The sequence below is a fragment of the Echinops telfairi genome, unplaced genomic scaffold, assembly GCF_000313985.2.
Source record: "Echinops telfairi isolate 266 unplaced genomic scaffold, ASM31398v2 ScPeMD7_3533;HRSCAF=4204_0, whole genome shotgun sequence".
Taxonomy (NCBI): Eukaryota; Metazoa; Chordata; class Mammalia; order Afrosoricida; family Tenrecidae; genus Echinops; species Echinops telfairi.
In genome coordinates this window covers 91,739,730-91,755,314 of record NW_022107431.1, presented here as the reverse complement: position 1 = coordinate 91,755,314, position 15,585 = coordinate 91,739,730, and the positions used below count along the sequence as shown (strand labels likewise).

At 38.6% G+C, this 15,585-nt stretch overlaps 1 protein-coding gene across 11 annotated transcripts in view; it reads right to left on the bottom strand.

Annotated features, from left to right (window-relative positions):
- SNAP91 (synaptosome associated protein 91) overlaps positions 1 to 15,585 on the bottom strand; it is a 151,839-nt gene that overhangs the window by 40,329 nt on the left and 95,925 nt on the right. For 8 of the 11 annotated variants that reach the window (XR_006680502.1, XR_006680500.1, XR_006680503.1 and 5 more), the window contains 6 exons: positions 10,532 to 10,639; positions 9,666 to 9,917; positions 9,341 to 9,421; positions 9,105 to 9,176; positions 8,606 to 8,689; positions 7,231 to 7,314 (listed from right to left, as the gene is read on the bottom strand). Coding sequence is in view for 2 of the 11 variants with exons in the window: in XM_045294676.1 (XP_045150611.1) it covers positions 7,231 to 7,314; positions 8,606 to 8,689; positions 9,105 to 9,176; positions 9,341 to 9,421; positions 9,666 to 9,917; positions 10,532 to 10,639 (681 nt within the window). In the remaining 9 variants the exon portion in view is untranslated. The remainder of the gene's footprint in view (positions 1 to 7,230; positions 7,315 to 8,605; positions 8,690 to 9,104; positions 9,177 to 9,340; positions 9,422 to 9,665; positions 9,918 to 10,531; positions 10,640 to 15,585) is intronic. The other 3 variants (XR_006680507.1, XR_006680506.1, XR_006680505.1) reach the window with 2 other exon arrangements.

The following is a 15,585-nucleotide window of genomic DNA, read 5'->3' as shown; positions in this document are numbered from 1 at the left end:
GTATAGAATTGGTGTCAGCTCTTCTCCGAATACTTGTTAGAATTCCCTAGTGAAGCTATCTGATCTAGGACATTTTTTTTGATTTGGAGTTTTTAAATGATCTGCTCTATTTCTTCTTTTGTTATGGGTTTTTTGAGGTTTTTCTACCCCACTCTGCATTAATTTGGGTAGATGTAGGGTTCTAGAAATGTTCCAATTTTATCTAGGTTTTAAAATTTGTTGGAGCATGGTCTTTTTCAGTAATGTGTTATTATGCTTTTTATTGCACTTGCTTCTCTTGTGATGTCACCTTTTCGTCTCTAATTCTACCTTTTTGCATCTTCTCTTCCTTTTCCTTTGTTAAATTTGCCACTCATTAATTATGTTAAATCATTCAATCAACTTCATGTCTCATTGATTTTGTCCAATTTTCCACTTCATTTATTTGCTCTCTAATCTTTATGATTTCTTTTCTCCTGAAGGTTGTTGAAGGTTTATTTTGTTGACCATATTCTGTCTGTTGAAGATGCTGGGTTATGGTGTTTATTTTGGTTTGCTCCTCTTTTTTCATGCGTGTGTGGTTATTATACATTGCCCTCTGGTGACTGCTTTTGCTGTGTCCCAAAGATTTGGGTAGGCTGTGTTTTGCTCTCATTTGTTTTAAGGATTTAAGAAAAATCATCTTTTACTTCATCTGTTACCCAGTCATTTTAAGTAGTGTTCAGTTTCCATGAATTTGATCTTTTGCCCTTGTTTCTTCTATTATTTCTAGTTTTATAGTATCGTTGTCAAAAAACAGTGTTGAACCTCAGGATTTTATATTTATTAAATCTTGCTTTGTGACCTAACATATGGTCTAGTCTAGATGATGTTCCATGTGCACTAGACAAGAATGTATACTGTGTTGATGTTGGACGGAATGCTCTATATATGTCCAGGAGTTTGAGCAGGTTAATAGAGTTATTTAGTTCTGTTTCTTTATAGATTTTTTCCTGCTGATGAACTTTCTTCATGATGGAGTATTGAAGTATTGCTTTTATTGCCCTATTGTCTATTTCTCTCTTCAAAAATTTGTTTAATGTATTTTGAGGGTTTTTCATTGGTTGTTTATGTTTATTATGAGATAACTCCTTTAATTATTATGCAGTGTCCTTCATTTTAACTCTCATGATGTTTTCTATCTAGGAGTCTATTTTATCAGAGAGTAACATGGCCATTTATGCTTCTTCTTTTGGCTGCCATTAGCTTGGTAACATTTTCTCCATTCTTTGATCTTCAATCAATTTTTGTCTGTGTGTCTAAGGTGTGATTCTTGCAGTCTGCATACAGATGAGTATTGGTATCTAACCCAATCTGCTAATCTCTGTCTCCTGCATGGTGCAGTTAATTGATTGACATTCAGAGTCATTATTGATATATCTGTGTTTGTTGTTACCATTTTGCTGTTTGTGTGTGTGCATGTGTGAGTGGTTTTGTTCATTTCTTTGTATTTCTTATGTTTCTGTGCTGTTTTGAATAATGCTTTCAATGTGCTGATTTCTGGATGGTATTGTCTTGTATGTTAATTTATAGCTTTGTCTGTTGATGCTGTTGATTTCTGTCCAAAGTGTTCCCTCTGATGTATTTTTTGTAATGCTCGTCTTGTTCTTACAAACCTTTAATTTCTTCTTTTCTTGAAGTACCTTTATTTCTCCCTCATATTTGAGGAGTAGTTTTGCTGAGTATAATATTATTGATTGGCAAGGTGTTCCCCAGGGTGTCCCCCCCACCCCCCCCACCCCCCGAGAATTTTACTTATGTCATTCATCGTGTTGTTGCTTGTATAGTTTCTGCAGATAAGTTGAGCTTATTTTTATTCGTTTTCTTTGTAGGTTCTTTTCCCCCTACCTGCTCTCAGGATTCTCTCCTTTCCCTTGAAATTGCAGAGTCTGACTATAATATATCACAATGTTTTTCTTTTGGGGTCTAACATGTTTGGGGTAGGTACTTTTAGCCTTTTGGACTGTCATTCTCCTTTTTTAAGGTATTAAGGAAATTTGCATCCATGATTTCTTGTACTATTTCCTCTGGAGATAGTCTTTGGGTTTTTTTGCTCCAAAACCCCAATGAGATGTATGTTACTCATCATGATAATGTCCCACATAATTCTTAAGGTTCCTTCAGATCCCTTTGCTTTGTTTGTAATTATTTCTCTTATTGACCAATTTGAGGGCATTTTCTTCAAGATCACTAATTTTCCATTTCTTCAATTTTGTTACTCTGCTCTTTTGCTCTGTTGTCAAATTTCGCTATCTTATTATCTATCCTCTGCAAAACCATTCTGGGGTTGTATTTCTAGTTTCCCATTCTTCCCATTGTTCTCTCAAACTTTCCTCCACCTGTTGAGAGTCCCTAAACTTCATTCTTATGGAATCAATTTCTGGTAGTTCTAGGGTCTTTTCTTCAGAACATTCCTTTGAATATGGTTGTTGTCCCAATGTTTTATTTATTTTTCCTTCTTTCTTCTTCTTCTTTAAAAAGCTGGACTGCAATCAACTTTAGTGGTGTAGCTGTTAGTGCTGGCTGGAAGGGCTGCTCTGTCCTTTAGGGGGAACTGACTCTGTCAGGTGATGCTGGAAAAGAATAACAAAAACTGCAAAGCAAAATAAACAAGAAAGGAGAAGGAAGAATAAAGAAATAAAAGAGAGAGGAATAACAGACAGAGAAAAATATAGAAAAGGAAAAGTTCATATGAAAGAAAAACAGACAAATCTAAGAATAGGATTTTGAGGAGGAGAAATAAAAAAGAGAAGACTTATTAATTAAAGAAAAAAGAGTCTGTTCACATGGATTCTTTCCTTGATCCAAGAGCTGTAGTCTGCAAGACCTGGGTGAGCCATAGTGCCAGGTGCACAGCTGGGCTGGTGGCAGATTGGCTGTGTGAGCCTTATGGAGCAAAGTCATAGTCAAGATTGCTTGCTGGAGCTCTCGGGGACTTGGTCCTGGTCCACGGAGCTGCAGTGGCTGATAGGGGCTTGGTCACTAGTACCATGTTGTTCTACTCTTGAGCTTTGTTGCTAGCGCTGTGGGGGAAGAGAGGGGGCATGCTGGTATTGTGGAGGTTCAATCTGGCCTGCTCATTGGCATCATGAGGGAGCTGAGCCAGGCTTGGTTCCTGTGAGGTGAGAGCTCTTCTTTGAAGCCTGGTCACTGGTACTGAGCTAGGAGCTGAGTCAGGGCCTGGATGCTGGTGCCACAAAGTCTGATCATTGACATTGCAGGGGATTGATCTGGGACCGATCTAGGGCTGGTTCTTGGCCCTCGAGGTTCCTGACTAGTAGCTGGTAGAAAATGCTGGGCATCTTGTATGTGGGCCAGTCTCCTCCTCCCCTGTACCTCAGTTAGTATATCTTGAGAGGAATTTGAAAGCTGTACTTCTCACTGTAAAAATGAACACTTTCTTTTATCCATTACAAACTTAAACTCTCAAAATTCCAGCCAGATTCCATCTGGGGTATGAAAAATATCTGTGACATGTTTGCAATCTCATAGCAGAGATTTTAATCTGCTCTCACTGGCTATATGATACAATATTTTTCTCTAGTTTCGCTATAAAGAGCACAATAAACAGTACTTGAAATTTTAACTTGAGAGGTGGAAAGACAGTAAGACAATTCATGGAGAATTTGGTTTGGTAGTTCTTTAAATTTGAATGGAAAGTGATATATCAATTTTAAGAGACTATTTGCCATATCCCTTGCAGAGGGGTAGTCAGGGTTCAGTGTAACAATAATGAAACTCACAACCTTCTTCTAGTTCTTAAACGCTTCCTCCACACAACTATCATGAACTCAATTCTACCTAGCAAACATGGTTAGACCAGAGGATGCACAGCGGTACAGATGGGAACTGGAAACACAGGGACTCCAGGACAGATGAACCCCTCAGGACCAGTAGTGACAGTGGCGATACCTGGAGGAAAGGGGGGATAGAAGGGGGGGTAGAAAGGGGGAACTGATCACAAGGATCTACATATAACCTCCTCCCTGGGGGATGGGCAACAGAAAAGTGGGGGAAGGGAAATGCTGGGCAGTGTAAGATAAGATAAAATAATAATTTATAAATTATTAAGGGTTCATGAGGGAGGGGGGAACGGGGAGGGAGGGGGAGGTGAAAAAGGAAAATGAGGAGCTGATTCCAGGAACCCAAGCAGAAAGCGAATTTTGAGAATGATGAGGGCAACGAATGTATGTGTGCTTTACACAATTGATGTATGTATGGATTGTGATAAGAGTTGTATGAGCCCCAATAAAATGATTTTTAAAAAAAGAGACTATTTGCCTTTGTGCTCTATATTGAATCCTTTCATGATGTGTGGAACATATATAGCCCATCTATATTTTCACCCTCTCAGATTTCTTAGGAAGCTGCCATCCCAGTTATAGTATGTGGTTCCACCATGCAGGAATCTGTAAAATGGTGTGAATATGAAGAAATAGGGCTCATCTCACCATACCCACCATGAGTCTATTTAGGATATGTGTGTTGCCCTTAGTTGAATCAAAATCCACCCAAAGTTTTTTTATATCTCCTATTGATTTCAGTGTGCCTTTTATTGCTGTAAACATTTTGTATCAACAAAAAAATCAACATAGAAAATAATTCACTCGTGAAAGGGTTAAGCTACACACTGCATTTTGAGAAAAGTTTGCCATTATTAAGATGATTCTAAATTTTTGGTTTAAAAATCTCTAAAATTCATTCCAAATATTCCATATATACTACCTTTTCCTGGTTATTTATATGTAAATTTATTTCTTCAAAAGCACGTCGCACTTTGACAGACAAGACAGAAGAGTGCCCAGTGCAGTGATCAGACCTGCTGGACCATCTAATCTTCCCATTACTCAGTCTGTGTGTTACCTTCTTCTTTTTGCCTCCCTTTTCAAAAAAATAGTCCTACTACTGGAAACCAATAAAATTCTAGAGAATACTCTTAAAATCAGCTTGTACTCTATTCCCCCCCAACCCCCCTCTGTTTGGTTCAAATTTAAATTCAAACCTGGTCATATTACCCATGATTAATTGCATATAATAAAAATGCTCCAGTTTTCTTTCCATAGCCTGTGGAATCTTCAGATGCTCATTCTAGACACACACACACATACACTCTCACACCATTTGGTTCGCTGCTTATTAAAACAAGGAGCCCTGGTGATATTGTTGGGTAAGAGTTCGATTGCTCACCACAAGGTTGCTTATTGAAGCCAATCTGCCACTCTGTGGGAGAAATATGAGCCTGTAGAGCTCATATTTATAATTTTCTATTATGTGAAACAAGCCAAGCTTTTTTTGCTAGAAAACTCACTCTTAGTTTATAGGACAGAATTACACTGATATTCTATTATGTTCTTCATAGTGAACATGGCTTTCCGGTGCTTTGTGACCTGAACCAATGTGGGAGCTATAAGCAAAATAATAGGCAGTAAGAAAACTGGCTCTAATCATGAAGACTCATCATGATAAAAAAGAGTTTAATTTTTCTTAGGTCATATTTTATGTATGGTGAAAAGAAGAGACTGCTCCAAGTCAGTAAAACTCTCACTTGTACATGAAACAAATTACCAGGATGATTTGAGCAAAACAACAACAACAACACCTTCCCAAAACCCAAGCTCACTGCGTTGGAGTTGGTTCTGACGTACAGTGACCATGTACTTTCAGTCCAGGAGTTTCAGAACTGCCCCTGTGGGTTTCTGAAACTGTAATTCTTTCAGGGAGGAGAAACCTCTTTCTCCCATGGAGCAGCTAGTGGTTTGGAACTGCTGACCTTGAGGTTAGCAGCCCAACACGTAACCACTACACCACCAGGGTACCTAGAAAAAGCCCTACACATTAAAAACCATACATACCTGTTTATGTTAAGTGTTAATTTACTTAAATAGGAAAATAAAAACAAATAAAGAAGAAAACGCATTCTCTAAAACAGAACATGCAATAGAAGAAATGGGAATTACACAACAGATAAACCCTATGTCAAAAGTTCCCAAACTTATTTGACCTACCACTCACCTTTTAAGGAAGAGAAGACTGGCAGGGGCAGTTCTACCCTCTGGCAGTTAAACACTTTGGTACTATAACCCACAATCCTGGATGAGGTGTAGGTATCTGCTCTTGTAGCCCTCCCATGTCCTCTTGTCTGTCCAGAGTCCTCCAGGGCACAGTGTCACCTAATTTGCTCTACACTGCCCTCTGGAAATGAAACCTGTAGACATGGTGGCTACTACATCCTAATGTGACCTGTATCTCACCAGGCTGCTGTGACCCTCATGACAAAACAGTATTCCCACAGGTGACTATGAGTCAGAATTGATTCTATGGCCGGGAGGGGTTTTTTGCTTTTGTTTTGGGGTGCGTAGGGACATTAGAAGGTTCATATAAATTTCTGAGGCCTCTGTGATATTACTGGTGTTCTACCTAATAGGTATGCTTTCAACTAAACCGAGAACTTGGTAAGCCAGCAGTGGCTTGTCAATGTGATTGATGGCCTGAACCTGAAATGCACTACTGTGGATTTTTGCCACTGGCAGATGCATTCCTCGGAAAAATAATAATTTCTAGTATTAGTGGCTATTACTAAGTACAATTTGACTTGTTCCTAAGAAATACCAATATTTGCCTTTTTCTATTGTTGAGCCATTAAATGTTTCTTTTATTTTATCCATACTCGATGGGCAGTAAGCAATAATCCTAGACATTTTGTGGCATCTTATTCCATGCGACAGTCTTGTTAAACTGGGAACTGTGAATTTTTGGACAGAAAGAAATGATCATTTTGTTTATAAAGAAGCATATGTTGCAGCTGCTTCAACCCAGTGGTAGAAATTTGTAACAATTCCTCCTATAGTGATTCACATATTATAGAACCAACTATCACACATCATTGTAAATTCACCCCTACATTTCTTTTTTTTTTCTTTAAGTTAAACATAAGCAGTGCAAGTATCAATTAAAATTTGCTATGTAAGGTTATTAACTTTTTAGCAAGCAATAATAAACTTGCTAGCTGAAAGGGAAGGAGATTAAAAACAGCCACAGGGGTGTTAAAAAACAAACAAACAACCTTCGATTACATGCTGTCTTATTTTTCAACTTTATGTCATGAAAATGGCAGAAAACATGTAACTTATAATTTATGTAAACATCTGTTATAAAAGTGAGTCCAAAGTTAATTTCCACAAAATGTCATTTAAGTTTAATTTAATTCATTACCAGCCAGGAGGTCTGCCGATGCTGAGGAACTAGAAGCAGCCTGAGGTGCAGGTTGAGGTTCAGAAGCACTACTTCCAAACGCATCTATCCAGTTATCCATTATGCAGCAAAAAAGTAAGAGAGTGTCAACAGTAAATACAGGGGGTAATTAAGTGCTCTGCAGAGAAATGATGGTATAGAGGGAATCTGTCTCGTGTGGATGTGTGAAATGACTGAGGGAATTAAATCATGCTCAGAGCAATGTATGCTCTCTCGCTCTCTCTCAAAACAAACAAACAAACAAACAAACCAATACAAAGACCTCTTGTAAAATATTTAAGAATGCCTCTTTGTAAGATTAAGAGAATTTTTTTTAAGACCTGAAGGGCTAAGTCCTGTCCTCTGTCAAAAATGGAATAGTGGTATTGTTGGAATCAAGGCTTTAATTGCTTTGCCAAAGTCCAATAAAATGGAACTTTCCTATTTAGAACTCTATTAAACTTTTAAACAATTTATGAATTTAATTCAAGATGCAGCAGCCTTACTTGAACATGCCAGGTTGGAAGTTTGTTTGCCACAAAGTTTGGAGCACCCTAGCACTACAGACTGTGGCATTTGCATACCCCTCATTGTGCCCTACAGTACCTCAATGTGCAGTAGAAACTCACTGTAGACTGAACATGCTAAGGACAGAATTTCACCTCCCAACTACAGACATCATAGATTTTCATGAAGAAGTCACTTCGGACCTTTTCCTCTAAACGGACGCCTACTGGAAAAGTCTAGATGTGAATTCCGAATGAGTCGTTCCAAGGGTCCATTCAGTACATCTCCCCCTTCAGGTAACAAATACTGGGAGAAACTGAAATCATTTAAATCAGCGAAACATCTTCTACTACTCTGGAAAGATTTTTTGTTTTTAAGCACTGAACTCAACATATACACCTAACCCTTACAGATGATGTGTGACATCTACAGGTTACACTTTCCCTTTTAAGGGCTCAGCTGGTTTCAATTCTGTTTATATTCTTTTTAAGAATTTAGAAACATGGATTTAGCCTACAGACTGGGATCACTGAGGATGAAGAGCAGAAATCCCCATGAGTCTCTTCTATAGTGGGATGCATAAAATGTTGAAAATATAAAAGATTGAAAACGAAAAATGTTGTGGTTTAGTGAGGTCATGCACTGAAAATGATGATGAGCTGATGAGGGTGAAGATGATGATGGGAAAGAAATGGCCAAAAAAAATCTCCAAACTTAAGTTTACATTGAAGAGATGAAATAGCTTCATGTATTCAAAAGAGAAAAAAAAAGAAATATAATGCACTATCTAAAATCCGTTCTGAAGGGGGGAAAATGATGGCTTACATGGTGAAAGAAGAGAAATACGCACCCCCAAATAGGTCTATCACACCTGAAGAGTCCACCTTTGCCGGAGAGGCAGTGGTTGCAGGAGATGGTGCTGTAAATGCATCCACTGCAGCGGAGCACAGACAGGAGAAATGGCACGTCACCCCACACGATAAAACCGTGAGCGCGGACAAGTGGCAATTTCTGATGTATACTCCTAATGACATTCCAGACAATCTTTGCAGTTAAGAGAGCATAAATGTGTATTTAAACACACGCCTTTCCAGAAGAAAACAATATCTGACTGCTTAAGGCCAGAGGTTTAGTATGAAAAAGAAATTCTCTCAATTCATCAGCTTTAGAGTAGAAAATATGAACCATCACCAGTTGGGCTTGGGCTAAAGAATGAGATTAAAACGAAATAAATAAATGTTGAGTTTTAAAGCGCTCAAGGCAAATGCACATTTGTTAATCTCTGCCTCTCTTCACATACCCCTCAGCAGACATCTCCAAAGGCGACAGTGGGGAAAGCAAGCACTCACCGGATAAGAGGTCTGCAGTGAGAGAGCTCTCAGGCACAGGAGAGGCCCCTTGCGGTGGAGAGGAGAAAGCATCTTCCGAAAGGGAAACAAACCAAAACCAAGCAGAAGTCAGTAGAAAGCTGAAATCAGAGTCAAAACTCTAACAAATGCATTATCACGGGTGAGGATAAAGAGCTGAATCGTGACAATATCCCAAGAGATGATCTGATGGAAGAAGGTTGTGTGGGTTTTATTACCTGTACCAAACAAGTCTATGCTAGGAGCAGCAGCATCCGGCTTAGGCGCTGCAGGGGCTTCCGGGGCCGACTCAAATAGATCTAAGACCAAGAACACACAGGCTTTTACTCCACTTGACGACAAGAAACCCTGAAACAGCATCGCTCTTGAGCACACTGAACTGGTACTTTGGTGGATTTGGAAGTAAGCATCCAATGGTTTCGAAAGAGCCACTGAATTACACAGTGTTCATGCATAACAGCTGTGTGTGCGGTATTACTTGCAGAACCAGAATTCAATCCATCAGGTGGGAAGAGTTAAGCAATAACAACAACAAAAAATTACCACCAAAGATATCTAGAGCAGGAGCAGCAGTGGTGGTGGCTGTGGCGGAGGTGGTGGCAGTGGTGGCGGCAGCAGTAGTGACAGCAGTGGCCGCTGCAACGGCAGGAGCAGGAGAAGGAGCGGTTGCGGGAACCGGAGGGGCTGTGCTAGCTGTAGGGGTAACTACAGGAACACTGGTCTCAGGAGGCTTCATTGCAAAGAGGTCCAGCTCAGGTGCAGCCTCTGCACTACCTTCAGACGGGGCAAAGGGGTCTTCAGAAAGGAAGCGGAGACACATATAGCATCAGTAAAGAAAGACAAGAGCGAGTTGTCATAACTACAGGCAAGAGACACCTAACACAGATAGTAACACCTTAGCTAGGCATCAGACGGCTTGACTTATCCACTAGGCTAGTATTAGTCAGGGTCAGGGAATGTTTCTCTAAAGAAAAAGAAAACCGAATTGGTACCACAAGTTAAGAAACTGAAAGACTTCAACGTACTGAAATTTATCCTAGGGTCTAGGATCAGAGATTTTTGTTTAATCAGGTCAGTTAGATGGTTTTGAAAATCCATTATAACATGCCCATATATTTGTCCTCAGTCTTACAAAAGAGTGCAATATATAGCATTAGAGAGAAGGAAAAAACATTAAGAGAGCATACTTGCACTGACAAAAATTGTCAATCTTGAGAAATTGTCAATTTTGATAAGTATTGCTCATTGTCATCTTAATGTTTCAAGTGCTGGCATTATTTGTTCAGTTATGATGAATGACACTTTATACTCAGAAGAAATTAAAATTAGAAAAACATGTGGTCACATCTAACTACGGGGCTCACATTAGGGCAGAAACACAACAGACTGGCACATGACTGTAAACCCACCATTTCCTGAACATGCATCAAGTGCTGCTGCTACAGGGGTTGGGGTAGCTGGTACGGCGGCCCCTTCGGATGCTGCAGGGGCCTCCCCAGGAGAAGCTGCAAAGGCATCTTGGGTGCAGTTTTAAAAATAATAGAAACGAAAAGAATAAAAAAAGAGAAGAAAATATAGTAAAAGGACCAAGTTAAATTGCGAAGAAGGCTCCCTTATACAACATGAATTTTTTAAAGGTATTTTTATGGCCCATGCACTATGGGTGGTCACAAAACAATTATGCTCTGCTTGCATCCCTTCACATCATTTACATGCAGTTAGTACAGGGCTGTTACAGCTGGAGCCTCTGAGGATCCACAAGGTCACAAGATTCTTATTGTATAAGGGTTCTGAGAAGCATGGTTTATGTTTCATTAGAAATTAAGGGATGTAAAAATTAAAGCAAAAATAAGTTTATAATGTATTCAAGACAATAATCTTTGATGTCCAGAATTATTCACCATGTTGTTATGACATCTATGACTTCTGACTTCTAGCACATATGAATGTCTTCTTTAATGCCAATAAAATTAAATATATGGTTGTGATGTTAATAAATAATTCTAGTTCAAGATTTTAAAAGTGTCGAATAGGTAAAATAACACTGCTGATATAAAAAGTTTGTTACTCAGTTTTAAGAGGAAAGCCTTCCCTGTTCTTGTTTTAAAGAAATAAAGAGATAATAAAATTAAGGCATGACACTCTAATGCTGTTTGTAGCTATTTAAATAGATTGTCTTCAAACATTACTCTATCATCCTAGTTATTAGCAGAATAATGTATTTTTAACATATTGAAATACAGTCTCATGTTTTCAAATTATAAATTTATAATACCATAATGTACTTATAATATCTATAATACTACAATGTATTCTAATACTACAATGATAGTATTTAGAATACTACAACAATAATATCTATTAATATACAGGCAGTTTTATGAATACCCAAGTTATGCATACCCAATTTTTACATGGCTAATGTGTACAAATGGTTCATAATCCATCTCTACCAACAAATCATGTTTGGTAATAATAAAATCCTGGAATTTTCATAGAAATTCTATGGTTTCAAAAGTAGGGCATGAATAATGTCATTATAAATGCAGCTCACTTTGATAAAGAAACACCTGGACATGCGGGATCGACCCCTACCTACAACCTGCCACTTACCTGTTATACCTCCCAACCACAAACACAGTTCTACTGCTGTCTTCCAAAGCAGTGGCAGTAACCAGTTACCATGAATGAGAACTCATCACATACGCTTAGCAAATGCAACCCAGTATATCCTTCCACCTGGAGACTTACTGCAGGAAGTCCTTGTTTATTAGTTTAACTCAGTGTGTCCCAAACTTATCTGGATATGAAACACACTCTGGGAACGTCCCTACGCATTACAACAAGCATTAAAGCAGGTACTCATTTGGGTTAAAAAGGTCCTTTACCTTGAGGGAATAAAAATTCCAAGTATAATATAAGTATAAATTCTAATGTAAAACCTAAGTAGAGATCAGGAGATGGTCAAAGAAATTATGCTGGAGTTTGAAAAAGATATTAAAAACAACATCAAAAATCGAAACCCACTGCCAGATCATAAGGGTAGGCCTATTTAGCCAGGCACCACATGACGAATATTATCTCGGAGGATTTAAAATATAAAAACTAGAAGAGTTGGGCAGATAAACCCAAGAAAACTTTAAGAGGAAGTTCGATCATTATGACCTCTGTGTAAGTACGTGAAGGAGCCCAGGTGGCACAATGAGCCAGTGGATCCAACAGCCACGTGCTGCTCTGTGGGAGAGAGAGGTCGCAGTCTGCTCTTGTAAAGGTTACAGCTTGGGACAACCTGTAAGTTCTCAACAGCACATAGCAACCTAAGTATGGGAAACTCATATTTCTAGTTCTGCCTCAGAGGAACTTCCTCCCTGCCTGCCTGCCTGCCTGCCTGCCTCCCTTCCTTCCGTCAATCCTGTGTGCCAGGTATGTTTTAATACTTATCTTGTAAGTTAAAATTAAACATTACTAACTCTCTCCCAAACTTCTCTTACTACCTGGTTTTCTTTCATTAATGATGGCATTATCCATCCAACATTAAGAAGTGAAAATATTTCCAACCCAGTTTTCTTTCCTTTTTAGACCTTTTTTGCAGTTCTTTTCTATATTCTGCTCCTTTTTATTGATTCTTATTAGAGCCGTGGTGACATCGTGGGTTATGCGCTGGGTTGCTAACCAAAAGGTCAGTGGTTCAGGGCAGTTCTCCTCTGTCCTGCAAGGTTGCTATGAGTTGGAATTGATTCAAAAGCAGTGAGTTTGGTTTTTTGGAGTTTTCTGCTCTTGATCCAGAAGCGTGTGTTTCCTACAAATGAATGTTCCAGCTACAGGTATGGACTTGACCTAGACCATATCTAAGGCAGCAAACTGTCCTCTGGGTTTGTCACAGCAGATCAGTCGTTTGCCCCCTTTAACAACTACTCTGTTGTTAGGTGCCAGGGAGTTGGTTCCTACTCTTAGTGAACCTATGTCAAGCACAACAAAACACTGCTGGGTCCTGGGCCACCCTCGCAATTGCTCTTATATGTGAGCCCATTGTTGCAGCCACTGGGTCAATTCATCTTGTCGTGAGCCTTCCTCTTTTCCATTGACCCTTTACTTAACCAAGTATGATCTCATTCTCCAAGGACTGGTCTCTCCCGATGACACATCCAAAGTTCATGAGTTGAGGTCTTACCATCCTTGCCTCTAAGGAGCATTCTGGCTGTGCTTCTTACTAGACAGATTTGTTTGTCTTTTTAGTGGCCTGTGGTACCTTCAATACATAATTCAAATATATAGATTCTTCTTAGATCTTCCTTATTCAACGTCCAGCTTTCACATGTATATGAGGCAACTGAAAATACCACGACTTGGGTCAGGCACACCTTACTCCTCAAAGGAACATCCTTGCTTTTCAATACTTTAAAAAAGTCTTATAGCAGATGTACCCAATGCATCACATCATTTGATCTCTTCACTGCTGCTTCTATGAGCATTATCTGTGGGTCCAAGCAAGACAAAATGCTTGACAATCGTTTCTCTGTTTATCATGTTAACCCAGTGGTGAGGGTTTTGGTCTTCTTTACATTGAGTTGTAAGCCACACTGAAGGCTGTAGTCCTTGATCTTCATCAGCAAGTGCTTAATTTTCTCCTCACTTTCAGTAAGCAAAGTTGTGTCATATGTATTTTACAGGTTGTTAATAAGTGACATCCAATCCTGATGTCACATTCTTCTTCATATAAGCTAGATTCTCTGATTATTTGCTCAGCATACAGACTGAATACATATGTTAATGGGATACAACCCTGACATACACCTTTCCTGATTTTAAATCATGCAGCATTATTTTGTTCTGTGTGTACAACTATCCCTTGCTCCATGTCCAGGTACCTCATGAGCACAATTACGGTAGATGTTCTGGAATTATCATTCTTCTCAAGGCTATTCATAGTTTGTCAAGATTCACACAGTCGAATGCCTTGGTATAGTCAATAGAACACAAGTAAAAATCTTTCTGGTATTTTCTGCTTTCAGTCAAGATCCATCTGACATCAGCAATGATAGCCTTTGTTCTATTACCTCTTTTGTTTCTGGCCTGAACCTCTGAAATTTCCCTGCTAAGGTCTAACGCAACTATTGTTGGATGATCTTTAGCAATATTTTATTTATATGTGCTATTAATGACATTGAGTATTCTGCTGGGTCACCTTTTGTTGTAATGGATACAGATCTGGCTGTCTTCCAGTTAGTTGGCCAAGTAGCTGTCTTCCAAATTTCCTGGCATAGACAAGTGAATGCTTCCAGTGCTTTTTCAGCTTGTTGAAACATGTCAATGATTTTCCAGCAATTCCTAGAAGTTTGGGTTTTGCTAATGCTTCCAATGCAGATTAGGCTTCTTCCTTCAATGCCACTGGTTCTTGCTGATATGCTACTTTCTGAAACAGTGGAATATGGATTAGTTCTTTTTGGTACAGTGACTCTTTGTCTTCTTTCCATCATCTTCTTTTGGTGCTTCCTGCATCATTCAACATTTTGCCCATCGAATCTTTCAATATGGCAACTCAAGGGTTGAATTCTTTCTTGAGTTCTCTCAATTTCAGATATGTTGAGCATGTTCTTCCTTTTTGATTTTCAAACTCTAGGTCTTTGCACATTTCATTATAATATTTGGTTGGTCTTATTAAGTTGACCTTAGAAAAGGTTCTGTTAGCTATTTGATTTCATTTATTCCATGTGTCTTAGCTACTCTTTGATTAGTTGCAAGTTTCAGACTTTCTTCTGACATCCACACTGCTCTTTTCCTTCTTGCCCGTGTTGTTAATGACCTTTTGCTTTCTTCATCCAATGATATTGTCTTCTGTTATTAGTGTTTGATGCATCAAATCTGTTCTTCAGATGTTCTTAAAATTCAGATGGGATAGACTCATGATTGTATTTTGGCTCACATGGACTTGTTTTAATTTTCTTCAGCTTCATCATGAGCTTACATATGAGCAATTAGTAGTCTGTTCCACAGTCAGCTGCTGGCCTCATTTTAGCTGCTGACATTGAGCTTCTCCCTTATTTTTTCTCCATAGATGTAGTCCATTTGATTTCTATGTATTCTATCTGGAGAAGTCCATGTGTTCAAAAGCAATATTTGCTATAAACAAGTCTTTGGTCTTAAAAAATATGTTTATGCGATCTCTGTATTATTTTTTCTATCACCAAGATCATATTTTCAAATTACTGTAGCTCCTCTTTGTTTCCAATTTTTGAATTTCAACCTCTAATAGTATCAATGCATCTTGACTGCATTTTTTATCAATTTCAGACAGAAGACATTGGTAGAATTCTTCAATTTCTTCCTCACTAGCTTTAATAGTTGGTGCATAAAATTTAATAATAATTACATTCGTTGTATTTTCTTGAATGAGGATAGATATAATGCTATCACAGACAGCATTGTATTTTTTTAATGATGAATGCAGGGTCATTCTTCTTGA